The 21,475-nt window shown below is 39.4% G+C and overlaps 1 protein-coding gene across 1 annotated transcript; it reads left to right on the top strand.

The window, feature by feature from the left end:
* Positions 1–2,080: 2,080 nt before the first annotated feature.
* Positions 2,081–17,526, top strand: MFSD6 (major facilitator superfamily domain containing 6; the record flags this gene model as incomplete). The annotated part of the gene is made up of 6 exons (XM_080346799.1): positions 2,081–3,624; positions 8,829–8,926; positions 11,694–11,855; positions 12,424–12,522; positions 14,662–14,942; positions 17,344–17,526. 6 exons carry the CDS (start codon positions 2,081–2,083, stop codon positions 17,524–17,526), a joined length of 2,367 nt encoding a protein of 788 aa, XP_080202925.1.
* Between the last annotated feature and the right edge of the window lie 3,949 nt (positions 17,527–21,475).

The raw sequence follows: 21,475 nt of genomic DNA, 5'->3' as shown, positions 1-21,475 counted from the left end.
GAAGCCAAAAAAGAACAAATATATAAGCAGAAAGCCCATGGACCTTCCAGCTGTCACGGAGAAGTGGCCAACTGAACCAAAAATCGCAGGAGCTGACTAGACAGCTGCTGGGTTTGGGTTCATGTGGCTTTTGATTGTAGGAGGTAAGAACAAGAAAATGTATTTTCACATTTGACTGTTCTAACAACTTAATTAGGACTTTTTCTAATCTTTTGACACTTCTGTTTTTTTAATCGAATTGTCTCTGAAGGCACTAGAGAAAAAAACAGTCTATGTGTATGGGCTGGCATGATTTTGATTAACTTCTGACCTTGTCTTCACGAATATTGAAAGTTCCAAGATTTTTATGCAACCTTTTCTCCCAAAGTGAAACCAGAGATCCTTGTAGATAGTATCACATAAAAATGACATTTAAAAGTGAAAAACACACACAAACCTCATGAGTGTTAGGGATTTTAATGATGGTATTTTTAGACTGAGCTGTGTAAGTTCTAGATTAATTGACTATTGTTTTTAGAAGGGTCTGTGGCTTGTTCTGTCAGCTGTTGATGTGTATGTTGGATCAGGAAGAAACAGCTAATTCAACATACTTGTGAATGTTAGAGTCTCTTTTCTGTTATTAGCATTGTATCAGTTTGCAAATCTGTTGTTAGTATTTAAATAAATTCTGAATTACAATTAAATAATTGACAGGCACTGGCCGTATCAATGCATGACTAATTTTAGGGGGATGATACTGTGCTCTCAGTTGAGTTTTGAAAGACTGCAGTTTCATTGGAGCTCTTCTAGTGGGAATTAAATGCAGACCTACCAAAAAATAGTTCAGATTCCTAGAGAAGATGTTCCCTATCATAAATTGAGTGCTCTTAGAGAAATTTCAGGTTCTTCTGGAATAAAATTCTTTTTTCAAATATTAGTCTTGTGTGATAGTTACATTAATCTAAAAAGCAAAGCAATTACAAAACTTTCTCGTAATGAGCATGAGCTAATCTTCCTAGGTTAAATTTACAGATATTAATATAGAAAAAAAATATAGCTCAATAAAATTATTTTGAGCTGATCACCTGCTGGCAGGGCTTTTTTTAACCATTTGAAAGCATCTGTTAGCTAGCCTAGCTTCTTAATAGACTGGTTTGTTGTTTTTAAATGTGCAAGCTGGTTGGTGAAATCAAAGTCTTAAGTAGTGGTGAATGTGTTTTTAAGTGTCACTTGTCAGTTTTGCAATATTTTGCTTCTGTGGAGGATTAAGTGTGGCCAGCTGCAGTACAATTACCTCCCAATGAACATTTCTCCAATTGCACAATTGAAGAGACCATTGTAGGGCCTGTACTTGTATGTGTTCCTGTGCTTCTTTGTTCCCAGGTCTTTGCATTTGAGGTTGTCATCCTAATTTTGAGGGTCCCTTGGTTTAATCATGAAGCCCCATCCTAATTCCCACCTCTCTTCCCATTCAGCTTAGAAGCTCAGGCCTCCCACCAATTTCTGCTGTGGTTGTGGAGTGCTTAGAAAACCACATTTCAAGAGGAGATTGATTGAACCTTTTGAAGGCCATCACAAGACTTCAGATATAATTTGTTTTTATAATTAAAAAACCAGTTATATATGCAGTTGCATTATTTAATTATGAAATCATGGCTATCTTTTGGTATAGTAGGGAATACTGGAAATAAAGCAGCTTTGGGGGAGAAAAGGCAACTTGAAAGAAAAGACTTGTAAATGCTAATACTTAATTGCCACAGTGGTTTTAAATATATAAATTATTCTCTGTTCTAAACAATAAAGGTGTTTCGTAGCACAATATTAAAGCTTCTCTTGGGAGAACTTCACAGAATTGGTCATAAACCACATTTTTATTGATGCTACCATGTACCAATGGTCTAGACAAATGGCCTTCCCCACCCTGATATTGCATTTATTGCTCAGGAGTGTCACAAATGAAAAACAAGCTGTCTTTGTCTTTCATTACTGGCATTGCAGGTCTGTTCCCATGTGGTACCTTAACCATGTTATGTTTTATTTGTTCACAGAAGAGCTCTAGTTCCTTGACAGTGCACCAGATATTGGATGCTTGTGGTAAACCATGGCAGCTGATGATAAGGTTGCAATTTTAACCGATGATGAAGAAGAACAGAAGCGAAAGTATGTGCTTGCTGATCCTTTCAATGGCATTTCCAAGGATCAAGACTTGCCCCCCCCTAACGAATCACCTTCAACAGAGACAACCACTGTCCCAGATGAAGAGCTGGATTGGTTAGAAAAGCACTGCGTCAAAATAAATAACGACCTTCTGATCTCGAAGGTCTTCTATTTTTTCTTCTATTCTGCATATGGCTCTCTCTACCCCTTGCTGCCTGTGTATTACAAGCAACTGGGTATGTCACCCAGTCAGAGTGGACTTCTGGTGGGCATCAGGTACTTCATTGAGTTCTGCAGTGCTCCCTTCTGGGGAGTGGTGGCAGATCGCTTCAAGAAAGGGAAGGTCGTCCTCCTCTTTTCGCTTTTATGCTGGGTTTTATTTAACCTGGGGATTGGATTTGTTAGACCAGCCACTTTACGATGCGTACCAAAGGGCCTTCCCCCAGCACATCCCACCAACGCAAGCAGCCTTTTAACCACGTTTTCACAAAATGCCTCCATGTCTTCTCTGCTAACCACAGTGACTGCTGCATCCCCGAAAGTTCGCAGGAGGAGAGACCTGCTCACTTCCAGTCCAATCGCTTTGGAAACAACAGGGACAGCTAATCCTGAAGTAACATCCTTTTTACCTACACAGAGCAGTGATGTTGATTTTCTCTTGGAAAACAGTACCCATTTTACATCAAAACCCACCACCACTAGCCCAGTCTCAGCAGGGAACATGACTCCAAGTCCCACCCCAGCTGCCATCACCACGAAGCCGCTGCCTTCTGACCAAGCTGTGCTTGTTTATGATCAACAAGAAGTAGAAGCCATCTTCCTACTCATTCTGCTGGTTGTCATAATCGGAGAATTTTTCAGTGCTTCCTCTGTTACGATTGTCGATACGGTAACTCTGCAGTACCTCGGCAAACACCGGGACCGGTACGGATTGCAGCGTATGTGGGGGTCTCTGGGCTGGGGGCTGGCCATGCTCTCTGTGGGAATTGGCATCGACTATACTCATACAGAAGTTGTCATTGAAGGTCAAGGATGTAAAGCTCCTGAGTACAAGAACTACAGGATAGTTTTCATCGTTTTTGGTGTTCTGATGACAATGGCATTAATCGTGGCCACCCAGTTTCGATTTCATTACACGCACTTCAAGCAAGACGAAAATAAGAGAAAAGAGGTAGAAATCTCACAGGTGGACAGAAATGCCTCCAATGAATCCTCCGATAATACTCCTACCAGTATGAGCCAGTCACAGTCTTTCAGTTTTTGGGACCTCATAAAACTGCTGTGTAGTATCCAGTACGGCTCTGTGCTCTTCGTGGCGTGGTTTATGGGATTTGGATATGGCTTTGTCTTCACCTTTCTTTACTGGCACCTGGAAGACCTGAATGGCACCACCACTCTCTTTGGAGTTTGTTCTGTGCTCAGCCACGTGTCTGAGCTGACCGCCTACTTCTTCAGCCACAAACTGATTGAATTGGTTGGTCACATCAGGTAAGATGTTAGTGATCATTCAAGAGCTGTACAAAAACTGTTCAAGAAACTTGTTGAACACAAGGCTTAGCCTTGTGTCACAAAGTGAAATTCAAGCTGAGCCTTTTGTTTGAAAATTCTAAATACTGCTCAGTTATGTAGCTTGCCTAACAGAGATTTTAGTATTATTTCAGGAGTTGAAAATGCTCTGAAATGCTTCCTTTGTGTTTGAGTTGCGTGTTAGTACGTGCATTATGCCTGGCACCATAACCTTCTGCAGGTAGTTCCAGAAGGCATCCTACTTCACTGATGCAAAACTCTGCGAGAGATCTTTACAAATCACCACCCACTCAAGGATTGTCCGCTTTGACATATAAATACCATTAATTTTACAAGTTGTTTTCATATGAGTAGCAGTGTTCTGGAAACCTGCTTTAGGCTGCTTCCCTTTGCAGGGCAGTTCTTTGCCCCCACGGTAGCCTGGAAAGGCATTGCTTGCACGCTGAGAGGGGAGGAGGATGAGGTGAAGAAGCGAGATGAGCACCTCGTGTGTCTGTGCCCTTGTAATGAGACTGGGGGTGTTGGCAGAATGAGGTTGCAGCCTGGCAGAGCCGTTTTCCAGGTCAGCGCTTTGCTCCCTTCCTTTCAGTCCAACTGTGTGTGTCAGCTGCTGCACTGAGATAGTTTTTACTTTGTAAAGTGAAACTCGCTACTTCAAGCATGTTAGTGAATGTCGTTTTCCACTAAATTCACAACTGACTGAATTTCCACATGTTCTAAACCCCTTCACTACTTTTTAAAAAGAGCTCAGGAGGAAAGATGGGGGAATCTGAGTTAATGAACTCGTAAAGGTTTTATATTTACTCAAATACTCTGCAACTGAATGCAGAGCAATCAGTACGATTAGCGTCACGTCCTCTGCAAATGCCCTGTATATGATTGTGCAGTCATTGAGATGACGCAAGTATTTTTTGAAGCTGTCTGCACTGTTCTTTTTGTGCGTTCTGTTGTGTGGTTTTGCTCTTTGTTTTCTTGTTTTGCTTTTATTGGGCTGAATTTTTTAATTTGACCTAGTAAAAATGTTTGAGCTCTTTAGCACAGTAATTTGAGAGATTACTTACAATATTTTTTTGTCTTCCTTTAAACTGAGGAGGATCTCTTTACTTTGAGTCAGTCTTTGGATCTGGCAGTAATTAGTGTGAGAAAATGTGACACCTTGCATGCAAAGACTGGAGGAAAGATACGATGATGGAGGAGTAGTGAGAACAGATCACAGTCTCGATAGCTAAAGATAGCTTGGGTATGCTCTTTCAATGTATATTGTTATAGTAAAAATTCAGGCTTAGGCTGCAACTAAAGGAAGACTGAAAAAGAGAAGAATGTTAGGTTTGTGAAGAAGATTAAATAGAAGGGGTTAGGAGCAATGGCCAGTAAAAAACCCAAAGATTATGTACAGGATTAAATCCTCTTTCGTTTATTTTTTTCTTTGCACTATTAAGCCAAGATTGGATCAAGATTAAGTTGTTTAAACACCGGCTCCTATTTGTGATGAAACATTATTTATAACCTACACCTGGGAAATGCACATTAGTCATAGTTTAATGTTATCTAATGCTTACTTGTATTTAGTCATCACAGTTTATGAGGTGTCTCCTTCTGGTTGCCTCTCTTTTACTTTTTGATCTTTGTATAATGCATAGTTTGTTCAAGAGGAGGCTAACCTTTTTTTTTTATATAAGGATGTATAGGAGTTTGTGGCTCTTACTCTTTGATAGTTCAGTCAATGTCTGTCTTATAGTACAGATACTCATTCTCCCATTAGTAAGTATCAGTAGCCTCCAACTATATAGCCTTCTTGGAACCATCTTAGCCAGAAGCATTTGGGATAAATTTTATATATATATATATATATATATATATATATATAAAAATATATATAAAAATAATATTTTTTTTAATAGCTGAAAATTCCTCGTTTGCCATTTTGGCATAAAAGTAGTTATACGTTTATAAGGTCTTGTATGAAATAAGCTGGAAGTCCGTCTTAATCTACAGCTAGCTGTGAATATTTCACAGGGTATTTATTCACAGTTAGAGGGAAGATGACTTGACACCTCTTTTTGGTAAGATGCCTTCAGTGCTGAGGTTGTCTCACCTTCCATTGACTTGTCACTAATGTTTAAAAAATAAATTAAAAGGATATTTGCACTCTTCTGGGTTGTTAGACTCCTAGATGTCCAGTCTTTCTGCAGTATTTATTTGAACATTATCATTCAATCTTTTCTCCCTCTCCAAGTTTGAAGACAGGCATGAGTACCAGAATTTACAGGATTTACAGGCTTGACACCCTTGTCAGATAGAAGCTCAGTTTTCCTTTTCTAGCCTTGTGAAGCTTTCTGTTTCTTCCATTTTATGTGTTTGGTATATAAGATCCTTACAATGTCTTGAAACCTATGCTATTTTCACAGATTTGGGGGTTTTTTTGACTAATACTCAAATTCTATTGTCCAAACATTTGAAGCATGACCATACGAAACACGTGATGATGATTACGCTCAGTTTCTGGCTGGGTTAGCTTTACTGTTCATACACATGTGCACTGCACGCGTGCAGATGTTACACATGCTGCCAGCATGTGTAACATTATATATTAGCAGGTCGGTGGATAAATCTGGAGTAATGACAGCAATGTGTTCACCTAGAAAGCTGTTCTGTGATTGCACAGATTTATGAGGGGCGGGAATATTGCAGATGTTAGAAGGGCATTTTTTGCCTTGCTTCCTCCATCCACCTTCTGAGAGATGACAGAGTGGATTTTCATTTAAAAGTAAACTGAAGAGTTAACAAGGAAATAAGTCCTCAGCAAGTGTGGTGGAGGGCACAAGTACTTTGAGAGGATGTTGTGATGGAAAAGTGTACAAAACTGGCTATCAAATATTTAGACAGCATTGTTGAATGATGTCCTATGTAGAAGCACTCACAACTGCCATGGAGTTTAGGAACATGATGTTAATCTCTGAAAATAACCTTGTCCTTGAGGTGAAGCTTGAATGTGTTTGACCACAATTCCACTGTGTGAGTTTTTATACGAAGCAGAGGCTGGTAGTCATGGCTGTAAACAGCTCAGTCTCCCTAACATAAATATTGAGTCAGGGCTTTGAATGTTTAACGTGTAAATTGGATAGGGTGTCTCTGTGGATACTACATGTAGGGTTCATAGAGAACATCTGTTCACATTATTGATTTAGGTCTGATAAAGAGCCTAAGTGATTGTTACAAATACATTTTTGAAAAGGCTCTGTAAATACACAAAAATTCTCAAGTGATGTACCCCTCCAAAAGCATAAATATGGAAATCCTCATAAACTGTAATTTACCTAAAACTCTGTACGTATCCTAACAAATTAAAAGGTAGAACCTGACTTCTGGCTTCTCTTAAACTCTGAATCCAAATCTTTCAGCAAGTGTAACACAGTGGAAAGGCACAAGTAGCTGAGCGTGTTAGTGGTGATGGAAGGACTTTGCAGCAGGAGGCAACCTCTTCATGTTTCTGGTCTGGCTGTGACAGGGAACAGCTGAGATGGGAAGAAAGTTGTTGGTGCACAGTCCAAGTTTTTGCTAGGCAAAAGTGAAATGAAGCTGTCGAGAACTGGTCTGAAACAGACAGCTGGGCACATCTGTACTGCTGATGGGGAAAACCACGTATATGTTGAGGCAATTCCTTTGTGTCCCCAAGAGTGTACATCACCTTGGGCCTTACTATCATGATGCATGGCACAAAGAGCAAGTTTGCTCTCCTTATTGTAGAATACCGAACTTTTTCATGGCTTTCCATGTTTTATTCAGCGAATGCTTGAGCTTGGCATTGTTTAAAGGCAGTTTAAATTAGCTATTCATAGACCTTACGTGTATCTGGAAGCAACACAGCTTGGTCTGGTGTGCGATTTGGGGGTGGGGGGATCTTCTTGCAAGCTTACCCAACTTGTTGAAAGTAAAATAGATTTTCTTCTGTAAATCCGTGTTGTGAAACACACAGACCTATATTTATAATTTAGAAAGGTTTTTGCTGTCACTGGCATGATGAAAATTATGGTACTGGTATTTTAGCTGTTAACATGTATCATGTATTTGGAAACTCCAAATGTTAACAAGATGCTGCATTTTTATGATTGCATCTCACTCTAGACTTTTCAGTGGCTATGTACCATTTGATTAAAGCTCAATGTGCTTTTGTAGAATAACTAACTAAAATAGCAGCACAGAGAATAATGAGCCCTTTCACAGTGCCTGTGTTTACACCTTAATTATCAATTGTATTTATTTCACTTGTGCCAAACCAGAGTCAACCAAGAAGCTGCGTTTGGACAATAAGTAATCCTTGTCTCTGAAAAAAATCTTTAAAGGTTGCAGCAGCATCTTTCCTCAAGCTAAACATGTTTTTTTTAAATTAAGTCTTGGTTTTCTAAGATCCATCAAAAAATAAGAGAAAGATGGCTGGATGAATAAGCACCTTGGAGGTGTAAGCTAAGCTATATATGAAAACTGGAAAGGAAAAGTCATCAGGTTAAATGTGCCATGGGAAATGCACTGCACAAATAGTCATTGTGCTTCATTGTTTAAAAGCTGTTATATGAGCTCTTTTTCTCTGAGTTCTGAGATGCAGCATCTGCTGCTTTTCAGTTTTATCCTGAGGCATGTTGTTATAAACCATATTGCTTCTGTGGGATGTGTTTTTAGAGCAGTTCTGAGCAATTTGCAGATACTGGGACTATAAACTTATATTAATTAGGGTAAAATTAATTCATCTAATACAAACCTGCACCAGGCTTACATTACAATGGAAGAATGAATCTCTGAATGATTAGAAGGTTGTTTGGAAGGGATGTCAAATGTGCTTAGAAATGGTCTCTCTGAAATACACTGTATGGAGCGTGTCATGGAACTACAGAGCTTAGTTTAAAGCTTAGTGGATCTGCTGTCCCTTTCCTATATTTTATTTTTTTTCATCAAGATTTTGAAGAGAGTCTTAACTTCAGCCAGGGTTTGAATATTTGTTTGGAGTGGGCAAGAAGAGAGTTTATGGTTGGGCATAGGATGTAATTTGTGTTGAGCAAATGCTTTAGACTGGCAAACTGTTTGTACATGTGCAGATAATTTCTGAAGCAGTAAGGTATATTATAACAAAAAAATGCAAACTGTCCTGACATCTCTTTTCCTTGCTTTAGAGTGCTTTACATTGGTCTTGCCTGTAATACAGCTCGATACATTTACATCTCTTATCTGGAAAACGCCTGGACTGTTCTTCCGATGGAAGTACTTCAAGGTAAGAGAATGCAGTCGTGCCCTTCCAGTATAACATCAGGTGCTTGTATTTATATTGTTTTCAAGTGAACTGTCATTATGTAAAAATCTGGTATTTCTTGCCTTCTTTTTTTTTAAACTATAAATATCTCAGAAGGCCCAGGTTCATAAAACATTCCTCTTTATCTTGGGAAATATTTGACATCTAAAGGGCGGGTTTGCATTTGATTGTGCCCAGTTCTGTGTTTATTCAAACAGAACTGAGTGAGACCAGCACACCCTTTAACTAAACAAAGGGGCAGAAGCATGAGCTGGGTACACACCTACTGCAAATCCTGTTTGGTGGTAAATCTGAACTTCATTTAATACGAGAGGTCGTGGTTCTTAAAATGATGCTATTAAAAAAAAAAAAGTCTGGGTCATTATGACTCTGTTAAAATATTTTGTAGTTTTTTCAGTGGTATTGCTGGATCAATACCTTTAGACTACTTTTTTCTTTTTAATTGGTAGAGAGGAATTTCTTTCAATAGCTTTGTCTGTGATAACAGAGCTTCTTTAAGATACTTGCTCTTTAATTTAATTAGCAGGACAGAGATGTGGTCTATGAAAAGTTATTTGAGGGCTGTTTTCAAGCTCTGTCAAAGAAGTCTATAAAACCTTCATTGCAATGTTAAATTTTTCTAACTTAGATTTTACAACATTTTTTCATGTCTTTGTAGCAGGAACCACTTCTCGAAACCAAGGAAAATCTAAACTGTTTTACTTTATCTTTCTTCAGTATTTGAAGAATACTGAATTTGGGGTTGTGAGAGAATAGTTAATTTAAATGCAGAAATGTTTTCCCTGCCTTCAAAAATAATTGGAGCAAAAAGCTTGGGTCTTACAGGCAATAATTAGGATATAAATCTTTCTTGAAATAAATTTGCTGTCCCAAATCTTCAGTATTTGGTTTATATGTAAATTATCCTAAATTTGCTAAACATTATTATTCTAAGCTTAACACCACTAGGGTTGTTCCACTTGTTGGAACCGTAGTACCCACAGTGAAATGGTGGTTAGTGTGCTTAGCAAATAATGTCACTATATATATATTGTGAGCAACTTATTTTTAAGAATTGCAGTTAGCAGTAATCCAGACCAGACTTCTTATAAAAATTGTTGTAAAAACTGTTCCAAATAGTCACTGTCATATAAATAATTATAGCTAAAAACACATTAGTCATGTACAGATACAAAAAAAAAAAAAAAAGACTGTACTTTTAAAGGCAAGTGCAAAAAGCTGGTTTAAAGGTATGGACTTGTTTTCAGAGGAGCTGAGAACACTCTGTTCTTTCTGGATTTCCTAGTAAAGGTGGAAACATCCAAGAACCTGTTGGTTAAGTTATGGCCTTTTGTTTTCAAACAAATACGATGGTATTGTGCTTCACGGTTCAAATAATTTCTGATGTGTTTTTGATTTGCCTGGCTTTAAAACTTTAAAACTTGACTTACTCTTTAATAGCTGATAAAACTAAGAGTTTTACATTAATTGATGTCTTACCTAAAACAAAAACACATTTATCTATATTATATTAGCCTTGCTTTGTCATTGGGCCAGTTCTTTGTTGCTATTTTCAATGCATGTGTGGGTCTGCATTTAAAAAAGTGGATTTTTAGTGAGTTTTAAAACTCTGAGCTTTTTGCATGCAAAATATGTGAGTATTGAAGTCCCGAACTGTAAATGGTAAGGTGAAATATACTTAACCTAATTGAAGCTTTTTATTTTTCAACAAGGCAATGTCTTGTTACCAAAACCAGCTCTGCAGTGTGTAAAGGTGGTCCTTACAAACCCAAAGCTTGAGAAAATTTTATTTAGAATTGGAATGAAATTGAAGTGTTCAACCCCATGGACATCTAACATGTCTATACCTGAACTGTTTCAGTTCCATACAGTGCTATTTATCACTTTACAACTAAGCAAAATGCAAGTTATAAAGTATGTTACAAAATTATGTGTTTTCTTCTGAGTCTTCAGCTTAAATGCTCAAGTACTCACTGAGTGTCCAGCTGTTCATTAAGTCAAATGTAGAGGACAGAGACATGTTCACTGAATCATCATCTGTGCCCACATTTGTTTAAAACTGAGACAGTAGTGCTTAGCCATTGGTAACCTGGGATGACTATTTTTAATACCACTCAAATAAGAAAAAAACATTCCCACTCAGTCTGAGGGTGGCAAAATAGTTCAGGCTTATTCAGCATGTGACAAGTTACAAAACTGTTTTGTTTTTCCAGCTTCACCACTGTGCCTCTTCCTGTGTTGTTCTTGCCTCTGAAATGACATGGATATCTCTGATACTGTTTGGGTTTAACACCTTTGCACTCCCTGCCTTCATTGTGGCAGCAAGGAAACTGCTGAGGGGCATTAATTTCCTGCAGCTTATGAAATCAGGACTGTATTTCCAAGGCCCTGGGTCATTCTCGAAGGGGCAAGGAATTTGGCAGAGAGACTTCTAAGGTGCTTTATTTAGTCTTCCTAGGGACTGCATCTCAAGAAGAGAAGTGAGGACATCTTAGAGGGAGAAAGAGCTATTGATGGACTCTGCAGAAGAAGGGATCATCACGTTTCCCTATGGCTTGGTTGCCAGCATCACGTTACTAAAAGCCGATTTGTACTTCACAGACATTTCTCAGTGGAGGGTTTTTGTAGTTTTCCTCCAAGGCATGCCCCAGCCCCTGAGTGCAGTTGCTCTCATGTTGGGTCAGTAGGCTCTGGACCCCATACTCTTCACCATGTTTCATCTCTCCAGGTGTGACGCATGCGGCTATCTGGGCAGCTTGTATTTCGTACCTTAGCGCGGCCGTGCCTCCGGAACTGAGAACATCAGCCCAGGGAATCCTGCAAGGTCTCCACTTGGGCCTGGGCAGAGGATGTGGGGCCATGGTTGGAGGCGTTTTGGTCAATTATTTTGGTAAGCACAAACTGAAGATTTATATTTTATTTATTGACATTCTGGTTTTTCTGAACTATCAGCTTTAAACATATTTATGCTTAAGGTATTATTATGTTTTAAAGAGTAATACACTTTGAATAAAGCATGGAATCATAGAACTGCTCAGGCTGGGATCTCTAGTCCAAGCCCCTGATCGAAGCAAGGTCAGCACTCAGTTTGGACCAAGTTGCTTATGGCTTTACCCTGTCAGCATTACAGGTAGATTAAATATGTTATGCCTAGATATTTTTAGTGTTGTGTGAGCAGATCTCCAATCTAATCAGTAAGTAAAATGAATGAATCCTTTGTGAGAGAATAGGTTGATACTGTGCAGCCTCTTGATGAACAAATGAGAATCTAATTACTTGGTTAAAAATTCTTTGCAAAGCCTCTTGAAGAAGTGTTGGGGGAGGCAAATGTAATAAAACAAGCTAATAAGAGTCTATATGGGGCAATACATACCCAAGGAGTCCATAATGCTAACTCATATTACTTTTATTACGTAAGTAGATTATTGGTTAAAAAAAAAGTAAAAATCTCATTACAGGTCCTGCTGCCACGTTCAGAGGAATAGGGATGGCTTGTTTAGTGATTCTTCTTCTGTTTGCACTGATCCAGTGGCTGTTGGTTCCTGATGAAGAAGAAGGTAAATATTCATGTCGCTGACACACTACAAAATTAGAACTAGTGAAAAAAGGTATTTCTGAAGCTGCTCTCTGCAGCATTAATTTTGTATGTTTGGTGGCTTGACTCAGATTTTGACAAAACAGTTTGTTTTCAAGTGAGGAGTTTTTTCTTGAGCAGTGATAGATATTGAGGTGGCGTGTTCCTGCTGTAAGAATGGCAGCGTTGGGTTCTTGAGTGCCAATAGGAGGAAGGCATAACATGTTTTACTACCTGTATGTCATCTCAGTTCTGGGAACCCCTTAGGTTAGTTTTAACAGCTACAGTGAGTCATTTCAGTTGTGTCAGTTCTTTAGGGTCTCCTGGACCACTAGACACTCTCATCTTGTACCGGTCTGAGCCGCCTCTGCCAGAAATTGTAGAGACGGCTCCAGAGGACACAGACTTATATAGCTGCCTCAGTTCTATTCTGGCAGCTGAGAAATCTCCCCTCAGGTGGAACCTGACTTTTTCATCTCCACCTTTATTAATGTAAAGGTTAAGCAGAAAAGGAATATTTGATGCAAAGTTACGGATTTAGTATCAATCTTATTCTTAGAAAATCAAAACTGTGTCGAATTGTGAAAAGTCACAAATTTTTGAGCTGCCTTTTACTTGAATGTTACTTTCCCATATGAACTTTGAGTATGAAATGGAAGTTTGTTTTCTTTAGCTGGAATATTAAATGAATTGTCCTTCACTAGTTATCAAGTTGCCTGTACTGAAGTGTTCAAATATTTGTTTTGCTAGAATTTTCTTCACCTCTGTTCAAATGATAATGGCAAAATACCAAAAGGTGAAAAGCATGTTTGCTACTTCAGTTTCCCATCAACTTTTGGTTAATTACACATGAACCTACAAAATAATAGTTTGTTCATGTTGGCCTTATTCTATTTAGTTTGTTTCAGAGTTTGGTTTTCACTAAATATACACTGCTCATCTTAAAAGTCTGGATCTTAATTTTAAGCACGGCAGTAATGAGGTTGCTTTGAACAAGACCAGTTGGATGAGGGAAATTAAGCGTGCGGCCAAAAGTGTGCAGGATTAGTCTCTTCAGTTCTTCACTACTAGAGAACATCCAGCCAGTGCTTAAAATATCCAGTGCTAAGAGTCTATAAACAAAATATGATTTTATAATTAAAAAACCCCATCTTTTTAGTCAGTAAAATATTTCTACTCCGAAAAAATGTTTTCTCAAAATTTACAGAATGTGTTGTTTACAGGCTCGTAGAGAACATACAGTTTTTACTTAAAATATCCAATGGTTTCTAACAATCTGTTTGATTACTTTTCATATATAAATACTTTGGCTCTTCAAGATTGTAAGGCATGTTGTGTTGGGTCATGACAGTCGTTCTGTGGGTGACATTTTAAGACAGTTTGAAAACTATTTCAGATTATCAGAGAACCTTAGATGTAAAGGTCTATTGGAAGGATTTCTTTCTTTACCTGAACCTCTGTGACAGATATTTTGTCTCCTCCAGTGTCACTGTAACCTTGTTGTTTTCTCACTAACCGCATAACTCCATGCTAACTATGGAGGGATTGTTTGTTTCTTAAATAAAAAAGTGGTGAAGATGTAGAACAACTTCTTTAAGTCATATTTTAGTCAGATTGAGAAATTTTAAGATCAGAAACAGCTGTTTTGGTGATGTAGGCTATGGGAGTCCACTGAATTGTTCCTGTTTGAAATTAGTATTTAGGGATAAGTTATAAGCTACAGGCTTTATGCAGGGAAAGAAGTTTGCTGCAAGTCTAAAAGACTTATTTTCAATTTGCATATAACATGAAAATGACTTCTTTTAAATTTCCATGTATTAATAACATGAAAATATGTATTTCTATTAGCCAACTAGGAACCAGTGGGCAGCTTCATACTCATTAGTCCCTCTGGTTTATGCACACTTCTAAAATCCCTCTCTGCTGTTGCACAACATCGATGTCACATTCCCCTAACGAGATGGTGGCCCGTCTGGATCCTGGCTGTTTGTGCTAGTGCGTTGCCTTCTGTACAGTGATAACCATATTACAAAAGCCAGAAGCACCTACTGTTCATTGTCTGCTTCACATTGCTTTTTAAGCTTGTTGGCTTTGCCGGTAATTATGTTGTTTTAAACTTCAGAAAAGACAATGCTGGCGGAAAGGATCCCAGTGCCTTCCAGTCCTGTTCCCATAGCAACTATTGACCTTGTCCAGCAGCAGTCAGAAGATGTCATGCCTCGGACTGAGCCCAGGCTCCCTCTAAAGAAAACGAAACACCAAGAAGAGCAGGAGGATGTGAACAAGCCTGCCTGGGGCATCAGCTCTTCTCCTTGGGTCACCTTAGCTTATGCTGTCTACCAGATAAAAGAGATGGTTAAACTATCCAAAACCAACCCAACTCCTGAGAATCAGCCTCTGCAGGTAATCTTCTAATGTACAGGGTGTTCTGTGTTTGTTAGATGCTCGAAAACCTCTATAGCTGTGTAAATCTGTTCATACCTGGCAGGTATTCTCTGTCAGCTTGTAATAAATTTGGAGATGTGACACAGTAGTTGAAATACAGCATGAAATAGAGTTATTTCCTATGTGTAGTACAGCAGGAATAACTTTTTTTTTTTGGCAAGTGTTGTCTTCCTGAAGATGGGAAGAGAGAGAGAGAGCTAGAAAGAGACTCTTTCATGGGCTTGGATATACTTGAATTCCCCTTAAGTTTACATTGGTTTTCATATTAGTTGGAATGTGCAGGTTACGCATTTTGAAAAATTTACCGGGTGATGATTGAAAATGCACAGCTGCTTAACAGAGTGTAAAATGATTATTTAGTTTTGCTTCCTTGGGTGACCCTGTCAAACATCTACATGGTTGTGAAAATCAGTGTTCCAGACACCTACTGATGGGACACAGACTTCTGTTCAAATAATCTCTCTTTTTTATTTGGAGTTACACCAGATAAGAGCCATTCTGTGACTTAAAATGTTTGATTGCTCATGTTTGCTTTACACCATTTCCCTTCTGTCCAGTCTCCTCCCAAAAAAACCTTTTAATACGTTTGTCAGTGGTTGGATGGGCTTGGATCTTGAGCTTTCTTCTAATGCTTCCGACATGGCTTTCAGAATGGAGCTGAAGCACACTGCTTAAGCAAAGTAGGGAAATGCTGTCAACACAAGTTTTAGGAGAGGATGATTAATGTTAAAATGGCTGTGTTTTCCTGTCTGGAAGGAGTGAGTGAGGTTCCTTTTTATGCACCCAGTAGGTGAAAACACAGAAATGCTTTTTCCACAAGGGCGGTCTTTAGAAAAGGGTAATTTGGGATGTGTGTGTGAATCAGCAGGGCTTGTAGGATTTTCACCTGGTCGGCAATCTCCTGCCTTTCTTATGTCTTTATTATTGAAAATGTATTACAGGCATGTCTGCTTTAGGTTGGTTGGGTATTCTGTTCATCTTTTCGAAGTCAAAGAATGTGGGGTTTTTTATAGTGACATTGAAGATATCACAGGGTCTTTGACATCAAAGCAATTTGTCCAGACAAACTGCTGTTTCCTATTGGTAAATGTCCTCAGGGTCTCGGTTAGTGTAAGCTTTCCCCTTTTAAATTGGAGAAAAGCAGCTGCACAGAACTTGGGCCATGAACATGGCAAGAAAATAATGTTTAGCAAGGTGTCAGAGAGCGACTTGTCCAGTGCTGCTCGACACAACCCAGCTGCTTCACTGAGAATTGTGAAGAGGCCAGAAAGGCTTTTGTGCCTGTTCTCTATAGCACATGGTCTCTTCATTATTCTTTTCTTCCTGCAAAAATGCAGCACTGGGCACATCAACAAGAACTACTTTTATGTCAAATACAGTGCACCCCATTGCAGTATTTTCTTCTTCATCTGCATTCTCCAAAATCTCTTATCCCTGTTTCAGTGCCCCAAAAGGACAAACCTGCTCCAAAGCATTTCAGGTTTTGTGCTCAGTCATTTATTTTAGGCTGGTGATATTAAAATACTGAAACTAGAAAAAGGCTGCCCAGCTCTCTTACTTAATTTGTTAAATATTATAGCCTCCTTCAAATGAAAATAGATAATTTGGAAGGAGGGTCATTGCACAGAAAATTGAATTAGTGACAAAAATTATTCCTTCTTATTAAGATTTTTGCTTGATTTTGCTACTGCTTGCTTATACTCCTTCAAGCAAAGGACATACTTGCAATATTCTCTGTTCTTCAATGAAAACAAAGAGTCCTAGAGAGTGCGTCATCTTCTGATGGGGGATATATTAGTGTGGAGGTTTGCTGTTTCAGCCTTGGGAATGGAACTGGTGTTTACATGTGCTCTTATGTTCCTTAGTAAGGCCTGTTTGAGAAGATGGGATGGAATCACACATCAGTACTGCAGAAGTTCTGCCATTCAGGAAGTCTGAGCAGTATCTTGGGGAGGGAGGGAACTTTTGAGGAAAGCTGTATTTGAGCATGAAAAAAAATGTTATAGAATTGTTTGGTCAAAAGAATGATCGTGCCTGAACTCTTTGAAGTCCAGTTAATCATGTGGTTTTTTTTCCCTTGAAACACAACAAGTTTGTTTTTTGCATGCTTCTTGGGAAAGTGCAGTTAGGAAAAGAGATGGAAGGTAAGCTCCTGTCTGCTTGCTCTTAGTGTCATCTGGATTTAAATGTACTACTTTTGCTTTGCTTGTTTAAGCTTGATTTGTTATGTTGCGGGCATTCCAAGTAAGTGCTTTGTGAATTTCCAGAAGTGCCTGAATGCATCTGGGGGTAACTCTGGGGACAGAGTCCTGAGCATTTGTACTTATGTTTTGCATGCAATCCTTTCCCCTCTCTTTAGAAAATCAATGAGGATTGCAGTGCTTCATCAGCCAGCTCAGCAACACAGCCCCAAAATCCGACCGATTCTGGGCAGTCCAGAAATTGTTCAGCACCAACACCTACAGCACCATCAGATTCCCAAGCAGGTGGTGACCGCGTTGTGTCGGATCATGCTGCTCAGCCTGCTGCTGCCGGGCCCTGAGATGCGCTCATCTTATCAACTCCAGTGCATGGAATTCTGCTTCTCACCTGGGAAACGCTGGACTAGGAGCTCAAAAGTAGGACTGCCTTCATCTTTAACGATCATAATGTGCAAGCTTTTAACTATATAGAGAATATTCATATGACTACACAGAGCAACATGAGCAGGGAAGCCAGAAGTTCGCAATTCTTGAGGGAAGTGATGGATCTAACGGCAGGAAGAATTCTTGGCTGCTTCGCTAAAGCTGAGTCAAGTGCTGTGAGATTTCTCTGCAGTCTGTAGAAAAAGGGAGTTCACTCCTTACTTGTTGAGGCACAGAGTGTCTGACTCGATTGGATCATCTTCTTTGAATTTGTTCCCAAGACAAAATGAAAAGACTTTTTAGGAGAGAAGCTGAGTTTCCCTGCATAGCCTATTAGAAAATATCGGATTCAATAAATATAGGAAGAGCATGAAACTGTCTCTGTAGGATTTCTCAGAAACGGAGTAGCTTTAGGAAGCGTATCTTCATATTATGGTGATGGATTAAGTAAAACACACACATATTCAAAGAATATGTTTTTGAAGCTAATGTTATCTTGTTTGAGATAAAGGTTTAGTTCTGCAAAACAAAGGTTTTTGAACTGGCGTTTTAATGAAACAAAAAAGCTGCAGGAAGGCTTCTGAAGAACTTAGACCTCTGTGCTTGCAGCCCTTCAGTTGGGCAAAGGTTGCGTGCGTTTGGGTCATTTTAGGCTTGATGTTGTGTTGAGACAAGAATCTTTGATCGAGATTGCACGACCTGACATTGATCAGGGGTTTCAATGGACACACTGTCTTTTTTTATTTCATCATCTATACAATGTTTTATTTAATGCAGTGTAGTTACTGTGGTTATTTATTAAGAAAACAGTAAGCTTTAAGTGCCTAGGGACGGTGGGGGTAGGGAGGAATTGCGTAAAAATGATTTGGATTATATGGGGCGAAGTTGTTGATGCAGAAATTAAATAGAGTGAGAGATTCTCAGGAGGAAGCAAATGTAAAACTAAATTGCAGTATGTTTAGGAAATTACTTTGCCCAATGTCAAGACACTGGAAGACTTTGGATTGTTTTGTTATGCTTTTCAATATTAACTGTAGCCAGCTCGCTGGCTGGTGCGTAGTGAAAATTGCTGCTGGAGGGAAATCCTTGGGCTCAGGGAAGAGTTGGCGGGGTTTAGTCAGGACAGTGTTTTGGCCCATTTGCTGATACTAACAGCTTGTTCCTGCGAGGTTCTGAGCACTCAGCTTCTGCAGGACTGAGTCGCTATAGCTCAGCCCTCCTTGAAATCAGATGTCCACGACGTGTCAGGCCTTTGGGGATGGTGCGTGCTGTGGGACTCTGCGGTGATCCAGAGGCACGACTAACAGATATGCAGGGTTGGGGAGAGGAAGATGGAGCTAGGTAGGGAAGGGGATGCGCAGTGTTACCCCCTTGGACATCCAGTCAGCTTGACAAAGGGCTGTCCGGTAGCTGTGCTTTAGCTGTGCTTTTAGAACAACCTGTGTCCTGGGGGTGTCTGGGACCAACACCATAGACAACAAAAAGAAGCATTCAAGACTAGCCACTAGTTACTTTTTTTGCACTTGAACTTAAATGTACTGTACTCACGTAAATCCTCATGACTTGTCTAAGTGTCCTTTAAAATCAGAGAAGTATTTATTGTCTGTTTGTATAACTCGGGGGAGAACTAAAGATGGAACAGGTGATGGAACGGTAGGATGCTAAAAATCATCTTGAGGCAAACTGATAATCTGTTGAGTTCATGCTGTACAGTGTTACCTCTGCTGTTGCCGCATAGCACCTGGATTGTGAGGCGAGGAGCTTGTACACTCTGTTTACACTTCAGAATTGTGTATTTCAAATGCCTGCTCTTTTGGGAATTGTATAGTCATTCTATGTTGCAAAAGGAACATGTACACCTGGGGTTTGATATTTGTGAAACTGTAAAAACTGTGGTAAGAAATATAAAATATCCATAATGTATTTAATAGTATCAGTCTGAACTTTTATTACATTTGCTCATATTGTGGTGCCAGCGGTGAACATCGTGACCTAAACTGAAAATAATTCCGTGATAATGACCTTTGCTAGGTTTGCTGGAGGACAGTGAACCTAGAGCCCAGGAACTACTCTTGCACAGCATTAACATCTGTTTTGTGATAAAATCTGTCTGCAAGCACAAACTCCCTTCTGTGTGATGAGGGAATGGAAGGGATGCACACCGATGTGCGTCACGTACAGGGTGACACAGAAGTGTGCAGGACATGGTGAGTGACACTCACAATGGGGTTGTTTGTCCCCTAGCAGTTTTGAGATACAGGCTGCTAAGTGCAGGTCATGGCAGCTTGTGTGATGAAGGAAATACATTTGCACTATTGCAGCTGCCCTATACAGTGGCACATTTGGCTGGAATTTATCTTTAGTGTAGGACAGTTTAATTTCTATTTCAGCTGTTTAACTTGTATACATACAAAAGTGATGACAGGGAGGGATCTATAGCTTTGGTTTGTTGTTTGTGTGTAACTGCAAGATCTCACTGGTCACCTTCAGAAGTCGGCTTTGTGATGGTTTGGATCTGTCTCGTGTGGAGAATGGGCATAGCATGTTGCTTCAGGGAGAGGCATTTGAGGTAGAGAGGACGTTCCATTTTGGAGCAACCACAGCTAATGCACAGTTACTGTTGCTTAAATCTGCAACAAGGGAGAAAACCTGGGGACATAAACACATTCAATTTGCTTGGCTCCTCCTTGTCATACATCCTGCTGTTCTGAAGCCAGTACATGAGAAAGGGAGGAGAACCACATAGCTGAAAAATAATTTTATTTTAAAAAACTGTGGAAGTACAAGACAGTATATCAAATATGCTGTACTGTGAATACAAAAATAGTACAAAATTCTAACTTATTTTTAAACCCCACGAAATGGAAGATAAATGTAACTCATCCTTTGTGAAGGAAGAAAGGCTTTTATAGTGGTTAAGGCAATGGATTGACATCCAGATTCTTTTCCAAGATTTTCTGGCTGGACAGGACTTGACACTTGTGTTTCAGTAAACCTATGTACTCTCCATATATCACAGGAATGCTTTGCAAGTAAATGCAGTGTTGGCAACGGGCTCAAATGACAGGAGTTGGTTTTGGTGGGTTTTGTTGATGAAATGCTTCTGATGTTGGAACTGGTTGGGGAGGATTTTTAACGTCAGTGTCAGCTGTCCATTGAAGAAGTCGTCATCTTTCTCATGTGTTGCTGCACTTCTGTCTCTGGATGTACTGAGTAGTTACCTGCTCTACTTTGGATAGTATTTACCCATCCCTGGCAAATGATGGACTTCCCAACTACACAAAATGTGGGTTGATTTTTTTTGTTTTGTTTTGTGGGAGTAGGTGCACCTCGTATTGTTCAAAATAATTTAAAAAAAAGGAACAGTGTCTTAAAAATATAATGGCCTGGTTTGGGGTGGCTTTTCCATTTAACATACCAGCCTTTTTTGCCTTCTCTGGGCTGCTGAGAGGCCTGAAAGGGACAGCAGCACCCATCTGAGCTAAGGCGACAGCAACATTGAAAGCAAAACATTTGAGGATGGAAATCCTCTCCTAAATCATCTGCAGTTGTGAGAGGTGGAGAAGCAGAGGGTGAAGAAAAGTTCAGCAGAGGGACCTGTACAAGAGGGAAGAAAAGTATGTGAAGAAACAAAGCTACAGAAAGAACAAAGTGCAGCATAACTAGAGCAGAGCCCAAAAGCAGAATACAAGCAGAGGGTGAAAAGTCAGGCAGGGTTCTGAAGAGTAAGAGGAGCTTAAAACAAATGTGAAGCTAAGATACAGCACGCCTAGCCAGAAGAGAAAATAAACCTTGTTCAACTGTATTAACTCTCTATTGATCTTTAGCACTGAAAAGTCTCACAAACAATAATAGTTTTATCAGCAC

The sequence above is a fragment of the Nesoenas mayeri genome, assembly GCF_963082525.1.
Source record: "Nesoenas mayeri genome assembly, chromosome: 6".
NCBI classification, from domain to species: domain Eukaryota; kingdom Metazoa; phylum Chordata; class Aves; order Columbiformes; family Columbidae; genus Nesoenas; species Nesoenas mayeri.
Note: the sequence above shows the minus strand (reverse complement) of the source record. Positions and strands in the feature narration are given on the sequence as shown.